Source organism: Neomonachus schauinslandi, chromosome 6, assembly GCF_002201575.2.
Source record: "Neomonachus schauinslandi chromosome 6, ASM220157v2, whole genome shotgun sequence".
Classification (NCBI taxonomy): Eukaryota; Metazoa; Chordata; class Mammalia; order Carnivora; family Phocidae; genus Neomonachus; species Neomonachus schauinslandi.
In genome coordinates this window covers 119,867,186-119,893,156 of record NC_058408.1, presented here as the reverse complement: position 1 = coordinate 119,893,156, position 25,971 = coordinate 119,867,186, and the positions used below count along the sequence as shown (strand labels likewise).

At 38.4% G+C, this 25,971-nt stretch overlaps 1 protein-coding gene across 1 annotated transcript in view; it reads right to left on the bottom strand.

Annotated features, from left to right (window-relative positions):
• Nucleotides 1-412: 412 nt before the first annotated feature.
• The window catches only part of BTAF1 (B-TFIID TATA-box binding protein associated factor 1), a 109,462-nt gene continuing 83,903 nt past the window's right edge, over nt 413-25,971 (bottom strand). Inside the window, exons 31-38 of the mRNA XM_021699555.2 lie at nt 24,476-24,617; nt 24,259-24,389; nt 22,191-22,316; nt 20,642-20,794; nt 6,784-6,995; nt 4,840-4,999; nt 4,292-4,462; nt 413-2,453 (exon numbers count right to left, since the gene is read on the bottom strand). Of these exons, the coding sequence (XP_021555230.1) occupies nt 2,310-2,453; nt 4,292-4,462; nt 4,840-4,999; nt 6,784-6,995; nt 20,642-20,794; nt 22,191-22,316; nt 24,259-24,389; nt 24,476-24,617 (1,239 nt within the window). The 3' untranslated portion in view covers nt 413-2,309. The remainder of the gene's footprint in view (nt 2,454-4,291; nt 4,463-4,839; nt 5,000-6,783; nt 6,996-20,641; nt 20,795-22,190; nt 22,317-24,258; nt 24,390-24,475; nt 24,618-25,971) is intronic.

The following is a 25,971-nucleotide window of genomic DNA, read 5'->3' as shown; positions in this document are numbered from 1 at the left end:
TTGGAGAAATATTTGTGGATATATACATGTAACAAAATGTAACAAAAATTATACCCAGAACCCCAAATTTTAATGTTTCTTTAGTGCTAAAAATGTAAGATTTTCCTACAGGAAATACTACTGCTGACTATTATGGAAAATTTCAAAAAGTTAAAAAGAAACACCATGGCTATCCATGAACCCATTACTCAGCTTAAAATATCAAAATTCTCTTATGCTTGTTTTGTTTCCCACATGCACACTTTTTAACATCCACAAAATTAACAACTATAAATATCTTTAATATCATATAGTACGCAGTTCAGTTTTCCCTATGTATCCTTTATTCCTAAGCTATACTACTGTGACTCTAAATGGGTCAGTTTAATTTGGAAAGCTGGAATGTGTGATTTAATTTTATACAACTCAAAAGGTCACACTAAGTCTTCCTCTGACCTCCTCTGACCTCCAACCCGTCTTTTTCCACTGAAAGGCAATCATTTTCCTGTCTATGCTTGCTACTAGAAATATTTTACTCTCAAAATTTAAACTACCTAAATACCTGACCTTTCAAAGACCTTTAACTTTTATGGTGTGAATTCTTCTGCCCCTTCCTAATTATATATCGTTGCCTACATATTCTTAGAAAATATCAGTTATTATGAGCTATGTTAAATAGCTGGCTTATGTAAATGGCAAATAAAAATTTAACTCAGGTATACTGGTTCAGCTACCCAGTGCTATTACGATGGATGTTCTAGATAAGAGTTTCCTTTTGGTCTTCTGAATATAAATACTAAACAGTGAAGAAATAACCAGTTAGTAAGAAAAAAAGGTGTTGAGCTTTTTTAGAACCTTTGTATCTGAACTAATAATTTGTCTTTTCCTTTTTCTAGTGATATTTCCTACAAATAACACACAGCTGCATATATTTTACAGTTTCAATCATTTTTTATTCTCTGTGGAATGCTAGGTTTAATGTTACAGTATGGTTGTCAAAGCTACTGAAACGTGACAAATGTCCATGTCTAAATGCTGCAGAACAGTATAACTTTATTTTTAAACAAAAAAGTTATTTTACAGCTGAGGTCTGATGGTTTTTAAACCAATGCCTATGAGTATGGCCAGCCACAAACCTTGGGGATGTTTATTACCTGTACATGTATATACAAATATATCCCATACATATATATGCACACAGGCATGTATTAATTTATGTGAAATTTATAAAATTATATACATACACATACATGCATATCTATATACATATACCCACCCTCACCATTGAGCTTACTTTTCCAACACTAATCAGCTTCATGCCCAATTATTATTGCTGCCCAGTAGAACTACATGATTTTAGTGCCAATACCAAGCACCTTGTAGGATGCAGGATAGGTATGTCTGTGCATATAGATATGTGTATTTATGTATGTTTGTGTATATAAAGGAATTATTTCTCCCTTTTATGCTTCAGTCATGCATTACTACAATAAACAGTCTTTTCACCATAGGTTTTGAAATTCTAAACAGTGTAAAATCTACTTCTGGAAAACTGTATATGTTCATAGTTACAAAAAATATATTATATATATGATTGAAACCTATTGAGTACATATGTTCTCTGAATCTGGCTATATCCTAGCCATTAGATAAATTAAAAAAACACCCTATTAATAGGATGTTATGATAGCCTTAAATAGACCATTACCTGTATTTAGAATAGTTGATATATTTTAAAAGTTGACAAAATGATGTTAAAGATTTGAAAAACACTATGCATCTGCATTAAATATATAAAGGTTTCTACCAACGGCCAGGTTCAATTCATTGTCGAAGATTTTCATGTTCTAAGAGTGACCAATATCATAGTCATTATTCTTAAAATTATGGCTCATTAAGGCTTTTATACAAAAAAAGCCCTATTTTTAATCATTTATAAAAACAAGTTCTATTTAAAAGAAAAAAATGTACATGAACACTAAAGTACTCATGGATACTATCCTGTACAAAGTGACTATGTAAAGATAGGAGGCTCGTTCCCAGTAAGAACACCTCATGGTAGCACATGTAAACCTGGTTTGGTTCCTCTGCTCTGCAGCTATTCAGCATGTAAAATTTAAACCATTTCACATTAACATTTAAATTTAATACAGTGCAAATATTTGAGAATAACTTGTTCCCCCCAGTGAAACAAGAACCAGCGTTATGCTGAATATTCTTCAGATCTATTTACACATTGAGCTAAAAGTTCACCATAAACTTTGAAATTTGCTGAATATCAGCAGAAATGTAACTGAACTAGCAGCAATTGCATTTACAATATTTGATAGTTACTTGAGAGAATGCATAAAATTTTCCAGGCTGTACTCTGAATCATATTGCTCTTGATCCCAAAGATCACTCAGGTTTTCAAGAATGGATTTCATACTTGCTTTTCCAGAAGTAGAAGTGTCAGCTTTTTCTGCTTTGCCATCCTTAAGAAAAATTGGCAGAAAGATAAAATGAAAGATTATGAACTTAAGAAATAATATTCTCCTTTAAAATATCACACTTGTTTCTAATACTGCACTCATTCAACAGAGTTAAACACTTAAAGTGCAAGTTTGTGATCTCAAGATAACCTAATTCTGTTTTCCCACAGTCCTAACAGTTTTATCACTTTAAGCTTTTTATTTAGGAAGAATTATAAGAACATTACAAAGAACTCATCATTAATTGTGTATATTAGATATATAAATTATCAGCTTTTCTCTCAAACCATTTGAGAGTTAAGAAGTTGTAGATATTGGGGCGCCTGGGTGGCTCAGTCGTTAGGCGTCTGCCTTTGGCTCAGGTCATGATCCCGGGGTCCTGGGATCGAGCCCTGCATCAGGCTCCCTGCTCAGCGGGAAGCCTGCTTCTCCCTCTCCCACTCCCCCTGCTTGTGTTTCTGCTCTCGCTATCTCTGTCAAATAAATAAATAAAATCTTTAAAAAAAAAAAAAAGTTGTAGATATTATACTTTTTTATCCCTAGACAGGAATCAGCCTGTATTCTTAAGAACAAAGATGTTCTCTTACATAATCAAAGTAAGGAAACTTAATACTGCTATATAGTCCATATTCAAATTTTGCCAATTGTCACAATAAGGTCCTTTATGGCGATAGCTTTTGCTTCTTTGAACATCCCCTGAGCACTGTTCTGCTTCCTAAAAGTCACCAATATTCTTTCAAACAGAATAAAAGCTATTTGAAAATAGCAATCCAGGTTTCTTTGAGCCTTCTTTTTTGTAAATTACATGTATCTTATTTAACCTTACTTACACCACATGACTGAAGAACCTTCCTCCATCTGGGCCATTTCTTGGGGACTTACTTTTTAATTACTGTTTAAAATGCAGCACCCAGGGGCGCCTGGGTGGCTCAGTTGGTTAAGCGACTGCCTTCGGCTCAGGTCATGATCCTGGAGTCCCGGGATCGAGTCCCGCATCGGGCTACCTGCTCAGCAGGGAGTCTGCTTCTCCCTCTCCCGCTCCCCCCTCTTGTGCTCTCTCTCTCTCTCACTCTCTCTCTCAAATAAATAAATAAAAATAAAATAAAATAAAATGCAGCACCCAGCACCAGACCTAATATTCTAAATGTGGGCTTAACACACACAGAGTACAATGGAACTACTTTCTATTTGGACATTACAATTCTGTTATTAGAGCTAGTTTAATTATATAAGGCCATTTCTCACCACAATTTATACTGAGTGTGCAGTGGATTTTTCTGAACCTATGCAGGACTTTAACTCCAACCCTACTGGTTGTACATTATTACACCAATATTTTTAAGCTGTTAGATCCTTTGATTATGGACTGTTATCTGATGTATTAGTTCCATCATCCAAAATAACAATAATGGCTACTATTTACTGAGAATCTATACTAGGTACCTTTTCTAAGTGCTTACATATACTATTTCATTTTATCTTTACAATCATGCAGTGATACCAGCATTTTTATCCTCCCAACGGCAGAGAAGTCTCTGAGCAGACAAGTTAATTTGCCAAAGGTCACCAGTTAATAGGAGGCAGGGCAAGAAACAGAGACCCAGGTCTAGCTGACTCCAGTGATAGCTGTCTTTTAGCAGGAAAGGGCTAAGAAACCTCAAGGCAAGGCACTAAAAACAGGAAGTCAAAATTTAAGAGTTTTATCTGGACATCAAAAATTCCCTCAAAGGCTTGCCTAGTTAATACTAAAGTGAATGCCTTTTGCGGCTTACTTTAATACTTTCAGTCCAGGGAAGTCTGTGAACACATTAAAGATATAGCAAATTGTGTAAGTTCTTTACCTTATCAAGAGTAAACAGATCAAGAAGTTGATCTGTCCCCATACTCTGCAAACTAGAATTCTCTTGGCTAATAACAGTATTTGCTATGTTCATCTTGAATTTCTGCAAACCCATTATTTTCTCTTCCAACGTTCCTCTGGTTATCAATCGGTACACGTTAACCACACGTTTCTGAAGGACAAAAAGAAGTTAAACAACTGTAGCACAAACTGATAAGCTTTGAGGTTCACCAAGTCAGGGGGCTTGCATACTAGAATTAAGTACTTAACTACTATCTAATTAGGATTGGATTTTATTTATCTGGCTTCATGAGCTTAAAATTTTATCATTTTGCAGAGAATTAAGTATTAGGAAGGGACAGTGTCCAAGGTTTCCTTAGCCCAAGTACCTTATTTAATGCATGAGGAAGTGGTGCCACAGACTGGGTGACTTGCCTAAGGTCACAACACTTGGCATCAGAGAAGGAACTTAAGCCAAGGCTTCCTGGCTTTGCTGGGTGAGTATTTTGCCAGGGTACAAGTTAACACCTGTGAGTGATGACTTTTTACCTGCCCAATGCGATGGGCCCGGTCCATGGCTTGTAGATCGCGCATAGGATTCCAGTCGTGTTCCACAAATACTACTGTGTCAGCGCCTGTTAAGTTCAGCCCCAGGCCGCCAACATGAGTTGTAAGTAAAAGAACATCTATGGATGGATCATTGTTAAACCTAAAAGTATAGATATTAAAAAAAATTAGTACATTTCTAAGGTTTCTGTAACAAACTGGACTGTTTAATAAAAATTAAAGAGCACAAATGAGAACACTGCTTTAAAAATCTATGATGTGGGGGAGGTGCCGGGGTGGCTCAGTTGGTTAAGCGCCCAACTCTTGGTTTTGGCTCAGGTCATGATCTCAGGGTCATGAGATCAAGCCCCACGTTGGGCTCCACGCTCAGCAGGAGTCTACTTGAAATTCTCTCTCTCCCTCTGCCCCTCCTCTCATTTGCAGGCTCACTCACTCTCTCAAATAATCTTAAAAAAAAATCTATGATATGGGGATAACTGGCTGGGGAAGTCAGTAGAGCATGTGACTCTTGATCTCAGGGTTGTAAGTTCAAGCCTCACACTGGGCATAGAGCTTACTTAAAAAAAAAAAAAAGATGTGGACATTTCTGTGACCACTTGAGATGAAACCTTCTTTTAATATGCATACATATTTAGTAATAAAAGGAATATATTCTAGAACACTTCAGAAATTTCACAAACAACAATAAGTCAACTGGGTTATATTTTAGGATGCCAGATTAAGACTAACTTCCAAAAATGTAATTACACACTAATGAAGACAGGGGCCCCTGGGCGGCTCAGTCGTTAAGCATCTGCCTTTGGCTCAGGTCATGATCCCGGGGTCCTGGGATCGAGCCCTGTGTCGGGCGTCCTGCTCCACGGGAAGCCTGCTTCTCCCTCTCCCACTCCCCCTGCTTGTGTTCCCTCTCTCACTGTGTCTCTCTCTGTGTCAAATAATAAAATTAAAAAATAATAATAAAAAAATAAACACTAATGAAGACAAAACCCAACTATGAACCTTTAACATGTGGAGACAGAAGAGTTGGGGGAAAGGCTAGATCAATCAGGAAAATTAGAGGATGAGGTGGTTGCTATGATTGTGCTAATCCCAGAAGATACTGATAGAAGTTCTGACATCTAAGAGCTTCTAGGAAAAAGAAAAACTAACATCATTACCAAGCTACCATTTATTACATTCTCACTGTGAATAAAACGATGGGCTTTTGTACTTTATGTGCATTACATTGTTACAATAGCTCTATAAGGATATTATCATTGTCCTTATAGATATTATTATTTTTGATAAATGGGCTCAACAGAACATGTCTAGAGTCAGGAGTCAAGCCTGGGTTTGTGTATCTCCAAAGCCCCTTGTGAGTCTCCAATACTATTGTGCCTAACAATCTCTTAGAGATGCTTGTAAAAAATGTTCACTCTTAAAGTCAGAAGGTCTGGGACAAAACCTAGGAATTTGCATTTAAAAACCCAACCCCTGAGGTTTCTAAAGTAGAGAATGCAAACCACACTTAAACACTGCACTCACCAATTCTGCTTCCTACCTGGGCCAGCTTCCAACTTGTTCTCAGCAGAGACACAGGGATGTTAGAGATCTTAGCTAAGCCACTTGTTTGCTTCCTCCTACCCTAACCTCCCCAAAAAAGTAAGGGGGAAAGTCATTGTCTCTATCTTTTGTTGATGCCTTAAATTTCTTCCCTGCCCTTCAGAGTGCCTTCCTAATAATGTCATGCCCTTTTTTTTTTTTAACCAAAACTATTCAATTGTATTTCTGGAGTTCTATATTTTAAAATGGGTTTAGTTGGGTTGAATTATACAATAATAACACATGTGTAGATATTTAGCCAAAGAAAATGTTTCATGAGGCAAACTTCTATGTAAGTAATAACTGACTATAGCTTGCTTTCTAAGAGTTTTAGAAGCCACTTACCGTGAAACAATGGAATGCCTCTGACCAGGAGGTATGCTGCCATCTAATCTCAGATAAGTGACAGAGGGTAAGTGAGGTTTGAGAAGATCATGTTCCACTATATCAAGCATGCTTTTAAGCTGACAGAAGATCAGTATCCTGTGCTGGGCCACAACAGACTCTGTGCCACTCTCTGAAGTGCTGCCATTTCCCAAACCACAGTCCAACAGCAACTTGAAAAAAGAATCAACTGTTACACAGGTGTTCAATAAAGTGGCAACCAATCTCACTGTGACAAATACTTCTCCTTGTGGTAAGAAAAGGTTAAGCTTATCTGTCACCTGGGAAGCAGATCAGCACTCTGGGCTGTAATCTGTTACCCTGCAGCCTCTTGAACTAGTTTTTGAGGTGTTCAGGCTTAGAATTTCCTGATCACCTCTTCAGGAAGTTCTCTAATAGGCCCTTCTCCCCTGTCCTGAGTTACTTGAGGCTCACTAGAGTCTCAATAAATGTTTACTGAAAATGAAGATCTTCAGGCAAAATGGTTCATGAAAGTTATAAGAAAACACAGTCGGCGGGAGGAGCAAGATAGCAGAGGAGTAGACCTAAATTTCGTCTGGTCCCAGGAATTCAGCTAGATAGTTATCAAACCATTCTGAACACCTGTGAACAGGAGATTAAAGAAAAAAATAGCATCCGAGGCAATATTTAGGAAGACAGACCATGGGGGGAGGAAGCCTCCATCAGCCAGCTACTGGCATGTAATAGAGCAGCTGAGCACAAAATCGGAACTTTTAGAAGTCTGCTCCACTGAGGGATGTTGCTCCAGTGGCTAAGCAGGGGTGTGAATCCCTCACTGGGACAGTGGGTCTCAGGACCCTCGGGGTCACAGAAAGACCAGGGGTGCCTGAGTGCAGCAGAGCTCCCAGGTATCAGCGCAGGGAAGCCGGCTGCAGAGACTGAGCTGAGGAGTGGGCTCTCAGCTCGGGGTTGCCATAAACCGTGATCCACCGCACAGTCGGGCCACTGCTCTTCCAGCAGGGACCCAACAAGCGGCAGATCCAGGGAGAACCCCCTTCCTCCCCCGGGGAGGAGTGGCACGGGAGCGCATCGCAGGAAATCTGCTGGGTTTGGAGACTCCAAACGGGGTTGTGTGCCAGAGACAGAAATGCTCGGTCACAGGCCAGGTGATCACAGAGGGTGACGGGAGACCAGGGAGACAGGAGTGACTGACTGCTTTTCTCTGAGGGCTCACTGAGGAGTGGGGTCCCGAGCTCTCGGCGCCTCTGGGGACAGAGATTGGGAGGCCACCATTTTTACTCTCATCCTCCAAAGCTGTACGGAAAGCTTTCAGGAACAAAAGCTACTGAGAGCAAACCCAAGCAGGTCACTTAGCCTGGCCCCTGGCTAGGGTGGAGAAATTCCGCTTCGGGTAAAGACATTTGAGAATCACTGCAACAGGCCCCTCCCCCAGAAGATCAGCCAGAACAGCCAGCCAAAGCCAAGGTTACCGATCAATGAGAACTGCAAAACTCCAGCGAAGGGGAATACAGCACAGAGAATTCATGGCTTTTCCCCCACGATTCTTTAGTCTTTTGAAGTTAATTTTTTAATTTTCTTTTTCTATTTTTTAAAAAAATTTTTCTTTTTCAATCAATTCCTTTTTAAAAATTTTTTTAATTTTCGGGGCGCCTGGGTGGCTCAGTCGTTAAGCATCTGCCTTCGGCTCAGGTCATGATCCCAGGGTCCTGGGTTCGAGCCCCGCATTGGGCTCCCTGCTCGGCGGGAAGCCTGCTTCTCCCTCTCCCACTCCCCCTGCTTGTGCTCCCTCTCTCACTGTCACTCTGTCAAATAAATAAATAAAATCTTAAAAAAAAAAAAAAAGGTAAATCTTGGGCGCCTGGGTGGCTCAGTCGTTAAGCGTCTGCCTTCTGCTCAGGTCATGATCCCAGGGTCCTGGGATCGAGCCCCGCATCGGGCTCTCTGCTCAGCAGGAAGCCTGCTTCTCCCTCTCCCACTCCGCCTGCTTGTGTTCCCTCTCTCTCGCTGTGTCTCTGTCAAATAAATAAATAAAATCTTTAAAAAAAAAAAAAATTTTTTTTAATTTTCACTTTTAGTCATATTCTATTCCTTCATTGTACTTAACCTTATTTTTTTTTCTTTCTTTAAAATTTTGAGATATAGTTTCTTCTAACAGACCTATATATACCCAAAATCTAGTGTACGGCTTTGTTCTAGTCTCCTGCCTGATCACATTCTTTTTAAAAAAATTTTTTTTCCAACAATTTCTTATCAATTCCTTTTTAAAAATCGTTTTTTTCATCTTACAGTCCTATTCCATCCCTTCATCGTATTTACCCTTATTTTTGTATATATATAAGTTTTTCTTTCTTTAAAATTTTGGGAGGCAGTCGCTTCTAACAGAAATACACCCAAAATCTAGTGTGTGTGGCTCTGTTCTATTCACCAGCCTGATCATATTCTTTTTTTTTTTTTCCCTTTCTTTTCTTTTCCTTTCTTTTCCCCCGGTTTCAGGTCTCTTCTGATTTATTTAGTGTATATTTTTCTGGGGTTGTTGTTACCCTGTTAGCATTTTGTTCTCTCATTCATCTATTCTTCTCTGGACAAAATGACAAAATGGAAAAACTCACCTCAAAAAAAAGAACAAGAGGCAGTACCGACTGCCAGAGACCTACTCAATAGGGACATTAGTAAGATGTCGGAACTAGAGCTCAGAATGATGATTATAAAGATACTAGCTGGGCTTGAAAAAAACAGAAGATACTAGAGAATCCTTTTCTGGAGAAATAAAAGAACTAAAATCTAAACAAGTCAAAATCAAAAAGGCTATTAATGAGGTGCAATAAAAAATGGAGGCTCTAACTGCTAGGATAAATGAGGCAGAAGAGAAAATTAGTGATATAGAAGACCAAATGATGGAGAATAAAGAAGCTGAGAAAGATAAACAACTACTGGATCACGAGGGGAGAATCGAGAGATAAGTGATACCATAAGATGAAACAACATTAGAATAATTGGGATCCCAGAAGGAGACACAGAGAAATCCAGAAATCCAGAAGACACAGAGAACCCCCCTTAAAATCAGTAAAAATTGGTCAACACCCTGACATCTAATAGTAAAACTCACAAGTCTCAGAGACAAAGAGAAAATCCTGAAAGCAGCTCAGGACAAGAGGTCTGTAACTTACAATGGTAGAAACATTAGACTGGCAGCAGACCTATCCACAGAGACCTGGCACGCCAGAAAGGATTGGCATTATATATTCAGAGCACTAAATGGAAAAATATGCAGCCAAGAATACTATATCCAGTCACTGAAAATAGAAGGAGAAATGAAGTTTCCAGGACAAACAAAAACTAAAAGAATTTACGAATACCAAACCAGCCCTACAAGAAATGCTGAAAGGGGTCCCTCTAAGCAAAGAGAGAGCCTAAAAATCACAGACAAGAAAGGAACAGAGACAATATACAGTAACAGTCACCTTACAGGCAGTACAATGGCACTAAATTCATATCTTTCAATAGTCACCCTGAATGTAAATGGGCTAAATGCCCCACTCAAAAGACACAGGGTATCAGATTGGATTAAAAAAACAAGACCCATAGAAATGCTGTCTGTAAGAGACTCATTTTAGACCCAAAGACATCTCCAGATTTAAAGTGAGGGGGCAGAAACCATTTATCATGCTAATGGACATCAAAAGAAAGCTGGGGTAGCAATCCTTATATCAGACAAATTAGATTTTAAACCAAAGACTATAATAAGAGATGAGGAAGGACACTACATTCTACTTAAAGGGTCTATCCAACAAGAAGATCTAACAATTTTAAGTATCTATGCCCCTAATATGGGAGCAGCCAATTATATAAGCCAATTAATAACAAAAGCAAAGAAACACATCAACAATAATACAATAATAGTATGGGACTTTAATACCCCCCTCACTGAAATGGACAGATCATCCAAGCAAAAGATCAACAAGAAAATAAAGGCTTTAAATGACACACTGGACGAGATGGACTTCACAGATATATTCAGAACATTCCATCCCAAAGCAACAGAATACACACTCTTCTCTAGTGCACATGGACCATTCTCTAGAATAGATCACATCCTGGGTCACAAATCAGGTCTCAACCGGTACCAAAAGACTGGGATCATTCCCCGCCTATTTTCAGACCACAATGCTTTGAAACTAGAACTCAATCACAAGAGGAAAGTCGGGAAGAACTCAAATACCTGGAGGCTAAAGAGCATCCTACTAAAGAATGAATGGGTCAACCAGGAAATTAAAGAAGAATTAAAAAAATTCATGGAAACCAATGAAAATGAAAACACAACTGTTCAAAATCTTTGGGATGCAGCAAAGGCGGTCCTAAGAAGAAAGTATATAGCAATACAAGCCTCTCTCAAGAAACAAGAAAGGTCTCAAATACACAACCTACCCCTACACTTAAAGGAGCCGGAAAAAGAAGAGCAAATAAGGCCTAAACTCAGCAGGAGAAGAGAAATAATAAAGACCAGAGCAGAAATCAATGAAATAGAAATCAAAAGAACAGCAGAACAGATCAACGAAACTAGGAGCTGGTTGTTTGAAAGAATTCATTAGATTGATAAACCCCTGGCCAGACCTATCAAAAAGAAAAGAGAAATGACCCAAATCAACAAAATCATGAATGAAAGAGGAGAGATCAAAACCAACACCAAAGAAATACAAACAATTATAAGAACATATTATGAGCAACTCTATGCCAGCATATTAGATAATCTGGAAGAAATGGATGCACTCCTAGAGATGTATCAACTACCAAAACTGAACCAGGAAGAAATAGAAAACCTGAACAGACCCATAACCAGTAAGGAAATTGAAGCAGTCATCAAAAATCTCCCAACAAACAAGAGCCCAGGGCCAGATGGCTTCCCAGGGGAATTCTACCAAACATTTAAAGAATTAACACCTATTCTTCTGAAATTCTTCCAAAAAATAGAAATGGAAGGAAAACTTCCAAACTTGTTTTATGAGGCCACCATTACCTTGATCCCCAAACCAGACAAAGACCCCATGAAAAAGGAGAATTACAGACCAATATCCCTGATGAACATGGATGCAAAAATTCTCACCAAAATACTAGCCAATAGGATCCAACAGTACATTAAAAGGATTATTCACCATGACCAAGTGGGATTTATTCCTGGGCTGCAAGGGTGGTTCAGCATCCACAAATCAATCAATGTGATACAATACATTAATAAAAGAAAGAACAAGAACCATATGATACTCTCGGTAGATGCAGAAAAAGCATTTGACAAAGTACAGCACCCATTCTTGATTAAAACTCTTCACAGTGTAGGGATAGAAGGTACATACCTCAATATCATAAAATCCATCTATGAAAAACCCACAGCGAATATCATTCTGAATGGGGAAAAACTGAGAGCTTTTCCCCTAAGGTCAGGAACATGGCAGGGATGTCCACTATCACCACTGCTATTCAACATAGTACTAGAAGTCTTAGCCTCAGCAATCAGACAAAAAAGAAAGAAAGAAAGAAAGAAAGAAAAAGAAAGGGAAGGGAAGGGAAAGGAAAAGGAAAAGGAAAAGGAAAAGGAAAAGGAAAAGGAAAAGGAAGGGCATCCAAATCAGCAAAGAAGTCAAACTCTCACTCTTTGCAGATGATATGATACTTTATGTGAAAAACCCAAAAGACTCCACCCCAAAACTACTACAACTCATACAGGAATTCAGGAAAGTGGCAGGATATAAAATCAATGCACAGAAATCAGTTGCATTTCTATACACCAACAACGATACAGAAGAAAGAGAATTAAGGAGTTGATCCCATTTACAATCGCACCCAAAACCATAAGATACCTAGGAATAAATCTAACCAAAGAGGCAAAGGATCTGTACTCAGAAAACTACAGAATACTCATGAAAGAAATTGAGGAAGACACAAAGAAATGGAAAAACGTTCCATGCTTATGGACTGGAAGAACAAATATTGTGAAAATCTCTATGCTACCTAGAGCAATCTACATATTTAATGCAATCCCTATCAAAATACCATCAACTTTTTTTAAAGAAATGGAACAAATAATCCTAAAATTTGTATGGAACCAGAAAAGACCCCGAATAGCCAGAGGAATGTTGAAAAAGAAAAGCAAAGCTGGCGGCATCACAATTCCGGACTTCAAGCTCTATTACAAAGCTGTCATCATCAAGACAGTATGGTACTGGCACAAAAACAGACACATAGATCAGTGGAACAGAATAGAAAGCCCAGGATTGGACCCTCAATTCTATGGTCAACTAATCTTCGACAAAACAGGAAAGAATGTCCAATGGAAGAAAGACAATCTCTTCAACAAATGGTGTTGAGAAAATTGGACAGCCACATGCAGAACAATAAAACTGGACCATCTCCTTACACCACACACAAAAATAGACTCAAAATGAATGAAAGACATAAATATGAGACAGGAATCCATCAAAATCCTTGAGGAGAACACAGGCAGCAACCTCTTTGACTTCAGCTGCAGCAACTTCTTCCTAGAGACATTGCCAAAGGCAAGGGAAGCAAGGGCAAAAATGAATTATTGGGACTTCATCAAGATAAAAAGCTTTTGCACAGCAAAGCAAACAGTCGACAAAACCAAAAGACAACCGACAGAATGAGAGAAGATATTTGCAAAAGACATATCAGATAAAGGGCTAGTAACCAAAATCTATAAAGAACTCATCAAACTCAACACCCAAAGAACAAAGAATCCAATCAAGAAATGGGCAGAAGACATGAACAGACATTTTTCCAAAGAAGATATCCAAATGGGCAACAGACACATGAAAAAGTTCTCAACATCGCTCGGCATCAGGGAAATCCAAATAAAAACCTCAATGAGATACCACCTCACACCAGTCAGAATGGCTAAAATTAACAAATGAGGAGGGGCACCTGGGTGGCTCAGTCAATTAAGCAGCTGCCTTCAGCTCAGGTCATGATCCCAGGGTCCTGGGATCGAGCCCCACATCAGGCTCCTTCCTCAGTGGGGAGCCTGCTTCTCCCTGCCTGCCACTCTGGCTAATTGTGTTCTGTCAAATAAATAAATAAAATCTTTAAAAAAAAAAAAACCAAAAAACAAATCAGGAAACAACAGATGTTGGCGAGGATGCTGAGAAAGGGGAACCCTTCTACACTGTTGGGGGAATGCAAGCTGGTGCAGCCACTCTGGAAAACAGTATGGAGGTTCCTCAAAAAGTTGAAAATAGAGCTACCGTACGACCCAGTAATTGCACTACTGGGTATTTACCCCAAAGATACAAATGTAGTGATCCAAAGGGGTATGTGCACCCCAATGTTTATAGCAGCAATGTCCACAATAGCCAAACTATGGAAAGAGCCAAGATGTCCATCAACAGATGAATGGATAAAGATGTGGTGTGTGTGTGTGTGTGCGCGCGCGTGTGTGTATACATATATAATGGAATATTATGCAGCCATCAAAAAAAACCACAACAAAATCTTGCCATTTACAATGACATGGATGGAACTAGAGGGTATTATGCTAAGCGAAATAAGTCAATCAGAGAAAGACATGTATCATATGATCTCACTGATACGAGGAATTCTTAATCTCAGGAAACAAACTGAGGGTTGCTGGAGTGGGCAGGGAGGGATGGGGTGGCTGGGTGATAGACACTGGGGAGGGTATGTGCTATGGTGAGTGCTGTGAATTGTGTAAGACTGATGAATCACAGACCTGTACCTCTGAAACAATACATTATATGTTAAAAAAAAAAAGGAGGAAGGGAAAAATGAAGGGGGGGAAATCAGAGGGGAGGACAAACCAGGGGAGACTATGGACTCTGAGAAATAAACAGGGTTTTAGAGGGGACGGGGGTGGGGGGATGGGTTAGCCCGGTGATGGGTATTAAGCAGGACACATTTTGCATGGAGCACTGGGTGTTATATGCAAACAATGAATCATGGAACACTACATCAAGAACTAATGATGGTGATTAACATAATAAAATTTAAAAAAGAAAGCAAAAAAAAAATGGGCAGAAGATACGAACAGACATTTCTGCAAAGAAGATCCAAATGGCCAACAGACACATGAAAAAGTGCTCAAAATCACTCGGCATCAGGGAAATCCAAATCAAAACCTCAATGAGATACCACCTCACACCAGTCAGAATGGCTAAAATTAACAAGTCAGGAAACGACAGATGCTGGCGAGAATGGGGAGAAAGGGGAACCCTCCTACACTGTTGGTGGGAATGCAAGCTGGTGCAGCCACTCTGGAAAACAGTATGGACGTTCCTCAAAAAGTTGAAAATAGAGCTACCCTATGACCCAGCAATTGCACTACTGGGTATTTACCCCAAAGATACAAATGTAGTGATCCGAAGGGGCACCTGCACCCCAGTGTTTACAGCAGCAATGTCCACAATAGCCAAGCTATGGAAAGAGCCTAGATGTCCATCAGTGGATGAATGGATAAAGAAGATGTGGGGTATATATACAATGGAATATGATGCAGCCATCAAAAAACAAATCTTGCTATTTGCAACGACGTGGATGGAACTAGAGGGTATATTATGCTAAGCGAAATAAGTCAATCAGAGAAAGACAATTATCATATGATCTCACTGATATGAAGAATTTGAGAAACAAGACAGAGGATCACAGGGAAGGGAGGGAAAAATGAAGACGAAATCAGAGAGGGAGACAAAGCATAAGAGACTCTTAATCTCAGGAAATAAACTGAGGGTTACTGGAGTGAAGGAGGGTGGGAGGGATGGGGTGGCTGGGTGATGGACATTCGGGAGCGTATGTGCTATGGTGAGTGCTGTGAATTGTGTAACACTGATGAATCACAGACCTGTACCCCCGAAACAAATAATACATTATATGTTAATTTAAAAAATAAAAAAAAATTAAAGAATAAAAATTAAAAATAGGCATATTTTTTAAAAAAAATTGAGTGGGGGCGCTTGGGTGGCTCGGTCAGTAGAGCTTGTGACTCTTGATCTCAAGGTCATGAGTTCAAGCCCCACATTGGGTGTGGAGCCTACTTAATTAAAAAAAAGAACAGTGTGAAGAAAACATAATGGAGCAGCTAAATCTGGCAGAAATCAAAATTACAAAAAAGAGAACCAAAAACATCTAGTGAGATCTCCTGGATTCCTGAGCTTACTACTATATAGCTAGCGACCAATATCTTTAACAGCAAGAACCATGCTGCTATAGATCTTTTGTATTTCCTGCTACATTATGGTTTAGTGCCTGGCACACAGCAGATACAATAAGTGAACAAACATCCAAATAAGTGAACAAGTAAGTGAACAAAATCCAAGAGAATCATGTTTACATCTGTTTGGGAAACTAAAGTACCCAGTATTAATCTTCTTCATTCCTAGGACCTTAAGATAGTGAATTCTGCCCAAAATATAAGACCTCAATGCAGGAGGCTTTCTCCTTTCTACTCACTAAAAAAACTGGAAGCTCAGGGGCACCTGAGTGGCTCAGTCGTTAAGCGTCTGCCTTGGGTTCAGGTCATGATCCCGGGGTCCTGGGATCGAGCCCCGCATCGGGCTCCCTGCTCAGCGGGAAGCCTGCTTCTCCCTCTCCCACTCCCCCTGCTTGTGTTCTGTCTCTCTCTGTGTCTCTGTCAAATAAATAAATAGAATCTTTAAAAAAAAAAAAAAGAAAGAAAACCAGAAGCTCAGATGGGCAAGATAACCGAAAGGCCACCCAGGTAAACTCCAAATTCAGTGTAAAACTCTTATTGTGAACAAAAAGTTAACATAGCAGACCTGAAATGCTTTTCTTAGAAAGTCCAGCTTGAAAGGTCTGTCCTTGGCTGAAACAAGTCTTGAAAAACTTGGGTTTTGAGTCTTTCCATTGTTTCCTACTTGATTAAGGATGGCCTATTGTGCTTAAACTGTTGTGCAAACAGTAGGATTATGCTGAGACTGGCTTCCTTTCTGGGAGTCTAGAATTTTGATATATACTAGGCAGAGGGAATCTACATGATCACACCCAATAAAAACTTCGGGCACTGTCTCTTAATGAGCCTACCTGGTAGGTAACACTTCACATGTGTTGTCATAATCTGATGCTGGGGGAAAAACAAATGTTCTTTCTCTTCTACCTTAGTAGCCCTTAAATTGTAAACTTTAATTAGATTGCCCCTCCTTGATGTAGAGTACATATAGGGTATACTACAAGGAACTCCTCCAGGTGGAATAAAGAAATCTGATAAATGTAATTATTTCTATCCCTTGCCCCTAAATCTGCAATCAGATTACTATCTTTCTTTTTAAAAATCTGGGGTGTTTTAGGAGGGTATAACTGGGTGGTATCCAGTGTAAAGAATGTGGTATCAGTGGGACATTCTACATGGCTTCTTTATATAAAAGAGGAGTTCTAGAGAGTCAGAATTTATCAGACTGTGTGTGTCATGCACATTCAATCATCTTAATCCCTTAGGCAACAATATCAAACCTACAGATAACCAGTCATATTAAGAACATCCACCTCAGACTCCTCCAAGTCCACACTTACCATACAATCTTCCTAGTATCTTCTTCCAGTGTAACTGTACTACTGGATGTATGGACATACCATCTGACATAAATATTCTTGTCTGGCAGCAGAACTGGCATTCTGGTTTTTCCAGTAATCTCTTATAAACCTGAGTTTGCCCTGAGAGACTTGATGAGCTCCAAGTATTCTGACAAAATCTAGTTTGCAGCATTGAAAAGCTGATTACTAGACTCTAGAAAATGGTTACCAAGGCCACCTGATATGGGTGTCTGAGAGGCCACTGCCTCCCTAGAGAGCAATTTAATTTTATCTTGCCCTAACTTCAGCATAGGCTAAATTACCCCAGGTTTTTCAAACTATTCTGCATATAAGATGGTTTCCAGATTCTTTTGATCTTCCACTTAAGAGTGCCCAGAACTATAAATGATACTCAAAGTTTGGTGTGACAGGTATAAAAGTGAAACTATGATGCCCTCATTTTGGCCATTATACTATTATTAATCCCGCCCAAGATTATATGAGCTTTATTTACCAGTAACTAATTCATACAAGTTTATAGTGAACCTGCCATCAAATCAAACTCAACTTTACACTATATGAAATGTTTGCCAAGTCTGACAGAATTTGTATCTAAGTTTTTTAAAACTGACTTTGCTTATTTCCATTAAATTTCACCTACAGTTTCAGTTCACCATTCCAGTATCCTGAAATTTTAAAATTCTGGCAATATTAGATAATTCTGGCACTATTACTTGCTGATAAACATGTTTCTATACTAGTGGCAGATTTTTAAAAAGCAAATAAGACTTCTCCCCCTAATTCAGAGAATAGACATATTTTAGATGAAAGCAAGCAAGAAAACAAGCTAGTTCTCTCTTCCCTAAGACAGAACCTTTGCTCTCAATGGCTGAAAAGAACTGGGAAAATGGAAAAGAGAGGTTCTAGAAAAGCCCTCCATAGGTATGGCCAGAAACAGTCTGGGCCTAAGCTGCAGAGTTCCTAAGCATCTTAATTCCAGACACTTCAGAATGACAAGAAGCATTCTAAAATGAGAGATCAGTTTAAGTAATAACTGCAGGGAGAAAAAATAATGTGCAAAAAGATAAACTAAAAATAATTTAAAGCCTATAATGAAAGTGTGGATGAAATTCAACATTTTTTTTGAAACCTAATTAGCTGATTCCTTGACTAAGTATATCTTATAGCTTTATTTAATGTATCAGCTATGTTGGGCACTTGGATGGCTCAAGTCAGTTGAGCGTCTGCCTTCGGCTCAGGTCATGATCCCAGGGTCCTGGGATCGAGTCCCACGTTGGGCTCCCTGCTCAGCAGGCAATCTGCTTCTCCCTCTCCTTCTGTCCCTCCTCCCCACTCATGCTCTTTCTCAATCAAATAAATAAATAAATAAATAAATAAAATCTTTAAAAAAAAATGTGTATCAGCTATGTTAAGAAAACTGTGAACATTTTACATACAAAATTAGTTTGGTCAAATAAGAAAACTATTCCATGTATAAACAATCAAAAGGCAATAGTCATTCTTCCATTTTATGGTAAAAATCCATTCTTTCACATTTAGTAATATAAGGATACATGCCTGGATGTCATATATGTCATTATATAACATTTTTTATATTAACCCATGTGAAATCTAAAATCTTTCATTAGTTATTCTCAATGAAATTTAGGCCAGGGGTGCCTGGGTGGCTCAGTCGTTAAGCGTCTGCCTTTGGCTCAGGTCATGATCCCAGGGTCTTGGGACAGAGCCCCGCATCGGGCTCTCTGCTCAGCGGGGAGCCTGCTTCTCCCTCTCCCACTCCCCCCGCTTGTGTTCCCTCTCTCGCTGTCTGTCAAATAAATAAAATCTTAAAAAAAAAAAAAAAAATTTAGGCCAGAATAACTATAGAAAGCAAAAACAATTACTAAAGTCCAGATTTTATAGTAAGCTCTTAATTTTTAAGACGAGTTAGAACTAAATGTATTAGCCTCAACATTTTGGTGCTTGAAATTGGTTCTTTTAAAAAGTTTAACCTTTTGAAATCTTAGAATTTTCAAAAATTCTGTTTCTGAAAGCTATATTCCAAGAGACCAACATGAGCAAACTGGCAGAGTAGGCAGCTCCCGATAAAACTCAGAGATCCACACTGACACATATTACAATCAAACCATTCAAAGACAGTCCTGAAAGCAGCAAGAGAAAGGTGAATTCGTCATGTAAAAGGGATCCTCAGTGAGGTTAATATTGGATTTCTCATCAGAAACCATGGAAGATAGTATTGAAGAAAGTGAAAGGATAATCTACACAATGGGAGAAAATATTTGCAAAATCATGTACCTGATAAGGGCCTAATATCTAGAATATAAAAAAAACTCTTAAAACTCAACCAAAAGACAGACTACACAATTTAAAAATGGTCCAAGAACTTAAAAGGCATTTTCAATGAGAAAGGACTTCATACCTACTGGGATGGCTACAATTAAAAAAAAAAAGTGAAGTGCTAGCTTAGAATGCGGAGAAATTGGAACCGTGGCATATTGCTGGTGGGAATACAACCACCATGGAAAAGTCCGAGTCCCTGAAAAAGTTAAACATAGAATTTCTATATGATCCAGCAATTCCACTCCTCGGTCTACATCCAAAAGAACTGAAAAGAGGGGCTGTTTAAACAGATACTTATTAGCCCATGTTCCTTGCAGTATCATTCACAATAGCCAAAAGGTGGAAACAACCCAAGTGTCCATCAACACGATAAGCAAAATGTGGTATATACATAATAATAACGATGGAATATTATTCAGCCATAAAAATGAAGTACTAATAGATGCTACAAACACAAACGAACCTTGAAAACCAAGTGAAATAAGCCAGTCACAAAAGCGCAAATATTGGGTGATTCCACCTACATGATATATTTAGAACAGGCAAATTCATACAGATATCAAGTAGACTAGAGGGTACCAGGGGTTGGAGGAAAGGAGAATAGGAAGTTGTTATTGCTTAATGTGTACAGAGTTTCTGTTTAGGTGATGGCAAAATTTTGGAAATAAATAGTGGCGATAGCTGCCCAACATTGTGAATGTAATTAATGACACAGAACTGTACACTTAAACATGGTTAAAATGGCATGTCTTATACTATATATATTTACCACAGTTTTTTTAAAAAGCTAAACCAAAAATGGAACAAACCAAATTAAAAAATAAAAGAAATGGTAAACACTTCAGTAATCTCTTGGAAAAGCCAATTTGCCCAGTGTTACAGATCAAGAATGTGTAACACACATCTAACACTCATGAGACCTACTTACCTGTTTCAAAGCTGAGAGTTTAGGGGCATGTTGAATATCATGAAGAGAAGAATTCTGAACTGCCAGTTTTTCAGTAGTACTCTTGAACTCTGGATGTTGGGGTGTTAAGACTAATGCTGGATGGTTGCACAGTTTACGTAAGTACTGTAATGCCTTCAAGGGGGAAAAAAGTATACACAAGTCCATACATGCCAGAAATGTCTGTGTCTCAGTATCTTTTCCTATTCTATTCCATCCATAGAATGCCTTTTTTCCTCTTCTTGCTACTCCTACTCATTCTTCAAGAACCAGTTCAAATATCTCATCTGGGATGCCTTCATCTGTGTTTCTTGTGCAGTATATGAGAGCATTTACAGCTTGTATAAATTGTACAGTTTACGTCTCTCTCCCTCACTAGACAATGAGCTTCTCATGACAGAAAGACCTCTTTCCCACTCAACGTGCCTGATAATGCTTACAGATGCTTCTGGAATAAGGCAACATTTCCTAAAGATTTCCTAGGGGTTTCTCAAACTTCAGTGGATATAAAAATTTCTTGAGGACCTTATAAATCTGCAAATCTCTCCCCTACCCAGTATTCTAATTCAGCAAGTCAGGGAGAGGTGAAGGTGGAATGAGGTGGTTATTTCAAGTGGTTGTGTTTAAGAAACCCTATACAGTCCTTCTTTCTTTTCTCTAATTCAGCTACATTCTTTCTCTTGCCTTTTACTTGGCTTATGATTTGGGTCTTGAGATTTGTATTAGAAAGCTCCACTGACAAGGCTCAAGAGACTGCTGGACACTATGATAGAAACTGTGGGAGAGGTATCAACCTTCACAACTACCTTTCCCCCTCTTCTGTCTTTAAAAATGTTACAGTATTTAATTTATTGGTGGCAAAGGGGTTTGGGGAGGATTTCTATGGTGGAATATTTCAAAGGGACAGAAAGACTGAGTTGACACTTTCTCTTTTTCATTTGCTATTCCCTTGAGCACATGAGGCATACATGTCTCAACATGTCTGTACTTTTGGTATCCTTGCCTGGAAATCACTTCCCCCCACATATCTGCATGCCTCAATCCTCCAGATCTCTGCTTATATGTCACCTTCTCAGTGAGGCCATTCCTGATCCCTCTACTAAAAACCACAACTCCTATACTATATAACCCCATACTCTGCTTTATTTTCTCTTACATAGTATGTGTTTTACTTACTCCTTTTTGAATGCTACAAGGGAAGGAGTTTGTTTTTTCCAGTGCTTTAACCCGTGAGCTTACAAAAATTACTGCCTTATGGCAGGCATTCCAATATTTTTTTAACATAAAGCAAAAGATTCTCTAAAACTCTTTTCATGTAATATACAAAGATATACTGCATTTTGTATAATTTTAAGTTACTTATTAATTACTAATTATAAATATGAAAATAAATTAGTACTTTTTATTTTCAAGAATGTATATACAATACTGAAAAAACTTAAATAAACCCATACTTCAGTATTCCATGTAAAAATTGCTGCACTGAAGAATATGATTCTTCAAGAATTAAAAAGGAGACTATAATCTATACCTGGAATACATGGCCTGTAGCTTTAAGCTTTGGTTTTTCAGTTTCTTCAGAAAGTGCAGCTGAAGAAACTGTTTCATCAACATCACACTTGGCGCGAGACTTAGCAAAATCCTCATAGAGCTGAACCTGTAAAATTGCACCCCCACAAAAGCAGTAAGTATATTTATTTTCAATTGTTCAAAACATAGCTAGCAAATGCCAGTAAGAGCAGTGATTTAAACCAGCCCTCATTAAAGAAAGTATGATACCTATGCTTTACTCCTGATTACAAATTATCCACTGCATCTTGGTAAATTCCTTAAAATTACATTTAGAATACAAGCATAACACATTAAGCTTGGCTGCTAAAATATTAAAAACTAATCAAACAGTCCTAGACTCAATTTTTCCACTCTGTTGAGGAAAATAAATACATTACCAATAAAAGAGAACCTGAACCCTTAGAAATGAGAAAATCTTCTCTAAGTTATGTGGTACCCTGTAAGTACATGCCAAAAGACCAAGTTTTAAAAGAATACTACTGCTGGGGTGCCTGGCTGGCTCAGTTAGTTGAGCATGTGACTCTTGATCTCAGGATTGTGAGTTCGAGTCCCAGGTAGGGTGCAGAGATTACTTGTGAAATAAATAAAACTTAAAAAAAAAAAAAAAGGTAAAAAGAAGTAAGAGAATACTACTACGACCTAAAAGGAGAACTCATGAACGTTGAAGCATTACCTTGGGGTCTGGGTTCCTGCCTTGTACATGCTAAAACAATATGAAAGGGAAGAAAATCTAGAGTGCTAAAAAACAGAAGTCAGAGTGTAAAAATGCATGAATGCTAAATAAAGCCAAATGTCACTTCCCTCCCAGCTCCTCTCCTTCAGGCTACTTAAATGTGTTTTATACCACCATCATACCATGGATTTTTTTTTTACGATATTTTATTTTTAAGTAATCTCTATACCCAACGTGGGGTTCAAACTCACAACCCCAAGATCAAGAGTTGCATGCTCTACTGAATGAGCCAACCAGGTGCCCCTACCATAGATTTTTTTCATATGGCACCTTTTCTTTATTATACTTACTTCAAACAGTCTTCATCTCATTGCTCCTAAAATATTCCTTTCAAGGAATACTAATCCAATTTTTACAAATGAGGGATGGAGGCCCAGACAGATGAGGTAGATAATATAAATGAACACAGAGATCTCAGCATCTAGGTTAGTGTCCTGCTAAGCTAACTCAAGTTGCATAGATAGGAGAGGAAAAAAAGTTAAGTTTCTGGGTGTGTCTGTATATCTTTAATTCATTTTATCATACTAAATCAACTCATTATACTGAAATGGATGGATGCATACTAACCTAGAACCTAAAATTAAAACAGAAAATTCTGACTATAGGCCATGTCTTACTAAGAAATGGGACAGTTTCCCCTCACAAAATACTACAGAAGGAAAGGCATACAATAAATTCCTTTGGGGAAAAAAAAATTCCTTTGATAATGGTCTCTGTACAAAATCACAACTGTACAAAACCTAAGTCTTATTTCAAAAACTTACTGGTAATGTAACAGTACTTATAAAGGGATGCGGTCCCACTTCCCAGGTTTGAAACTCAGCCCTGATATTTATTACAACCTTGAGCAAGTTATTTAACTTTTCTAAGCTTCTCTTTCCTTATTTGCAAAAATGGGGATTGACAATATTTATAATGCTGTTGTGAAGATATAACATTACAGGCAGATTTTTGGCCCTTATAAACTTTGGCTCATTTCTTTATCAGTTTAACCTTGCAATTTTTCCGATTAATTCAACATATAAGAAAGCAACTATGATTGATACTGGCTTTTATTTTAATGCCATATTCAAAATGCATATATTCAAATGTATATCCACATGTCCAAACAGATTCATTCAGGTCCTATCTCTACACGTTTGGAACAGAATATTCCTAAAGTCTATGAAAGCAGAAGCTAGATTTGAGTGATAAAACCAAAGTCTAATTCCCTTTATTCAATACCTGTATGGCTTATTCAAAGCATTCTCCTAATAAACATACCACCACCAACCACAATCACCAGATTTCTAACCTGGAGAGGACTAAGAGTACAGTAGTAGTCTTGAATAATTTTGGGTGGGAGATCCTGTAAAACATCTTCTTTCATTCTTCTCAAAAGAAAAGGCAGGACCTGGCGGTGCAGTGCATCCATCGCAAGAACACCTGTTAACAGTAAGAGAAAATGGCTCAAAAAAGTTAGGAATAAGGTATAGTCACTTGCACGGTACAAAATCGTATCTTTTTCATACCTGCTTCTTGTTCTCGACTAGAGCTTCGAGCATCCCTACTTGCTAATATAGGTTTACCATATCGAGCAGCAAACTGGCGTTCAGTCCCCAAAAATCCTGGCATGAGGAAATCAAATAATGACCACAGCTCCAAAACGTTGTTCTGAACATAAGAAAGGAACATCAGTTATCTTTTGTACTGGGATTATTTCCTTACACTTGAAAAATGGAATATTAATGAAAGCCCACTATAATGACATACATGAGGGGTAATCAACCACATTTTTACATATATTGTGTAAGTCCGTATTTTAATTTGTAAAATTCACATCAGTATCCTTGGAGAAAATATTCTATCCTATTGGGTGGAATTCTCAAGTCTCTTCCACCAGAATAAGCCTTGGTCCATAGTGTTTAAATCCTACCGGTGGCATCTATCAAGTAATAAACAGAAGAGCAGGAAGATGAATATGTTTCTGATTCTTTTATCTTTGACACTAAAATTAATAGCAAGATTTAAAGAACTTGGTCAACATCACTATTTCTTAAGGAAAACCTAGAAGAGTTTCATTATAGGTCAAGTCTATCCAGTATTCAAGGGTCATGACGAACAGGCACAGGTTCTTTCAATTCTACTGTTGAAGTTTCATTTTTAAAAAAGGAAGAAAGAAAAAAAAATCAGCACTTTTTCATTTTAGATGCATTCCCAGTATGTGTGGATCCTAAGGTACCATCCCACCTCCTTATGCCCTTCCAGAAGCCCTCTTCATCCTGCTGGGGCTCTGGTTCACCATTGTGGGTTGTCTTCCCCTTCTAATCCCACTTAGGCTCTGCCTCCTAACTCTGGGCTACCATGGGTCTTCAGTGCAGAAACCCTTATAAACTTCAGAGCTAAAATGTTCAAGTGGGGAAGGGAGAAACAAAAGAGGGCCTGTAAGCAAACAAAAAAACCCACAAACTTGTTGTGAAAGTAATATTGTGAACAAAAAGCGTTCACTTAATGAACAAAACCCTAACATAATAATCAGTCCACCACCAAAAATAAATTTAAAAGAAAAGTAACAGAGATGTAAATAAAGAACTGTCAATTTTTTTTAGCATCAGAAGGACTCTTAGAGGTCACTTGGTGTTCACCCTTCCACTCTTTGGAGAATGATGAAGAGTATCTTCCCATTAGAGCTGGCTATCCAACCTAGATGTGAACATTTGCAACCAATTCCTCCAGAAGATAACAGAACCTCTCAAATGTATCAGAATATTTCTATAAATTTACCCACCTCCTTCCTTTTCCAACACAAGCTTCTGTAATCTCTTCCAATTCCCTCTTAACCCCAGGTATTCACACCTCTACTATATGATGATTCCCCTCTGAACCAGCTCTAGCTTTTCAATGTTAAATCAGACTGCGGTGTACATCCACAGAAGGAGAATGGCCAGTGTGGAATAAAGTCTGATTAGTCTCCCATACTTTGGACACAAGCCTTCTATTTACATAGCCTAAAATCACATTTTATTAC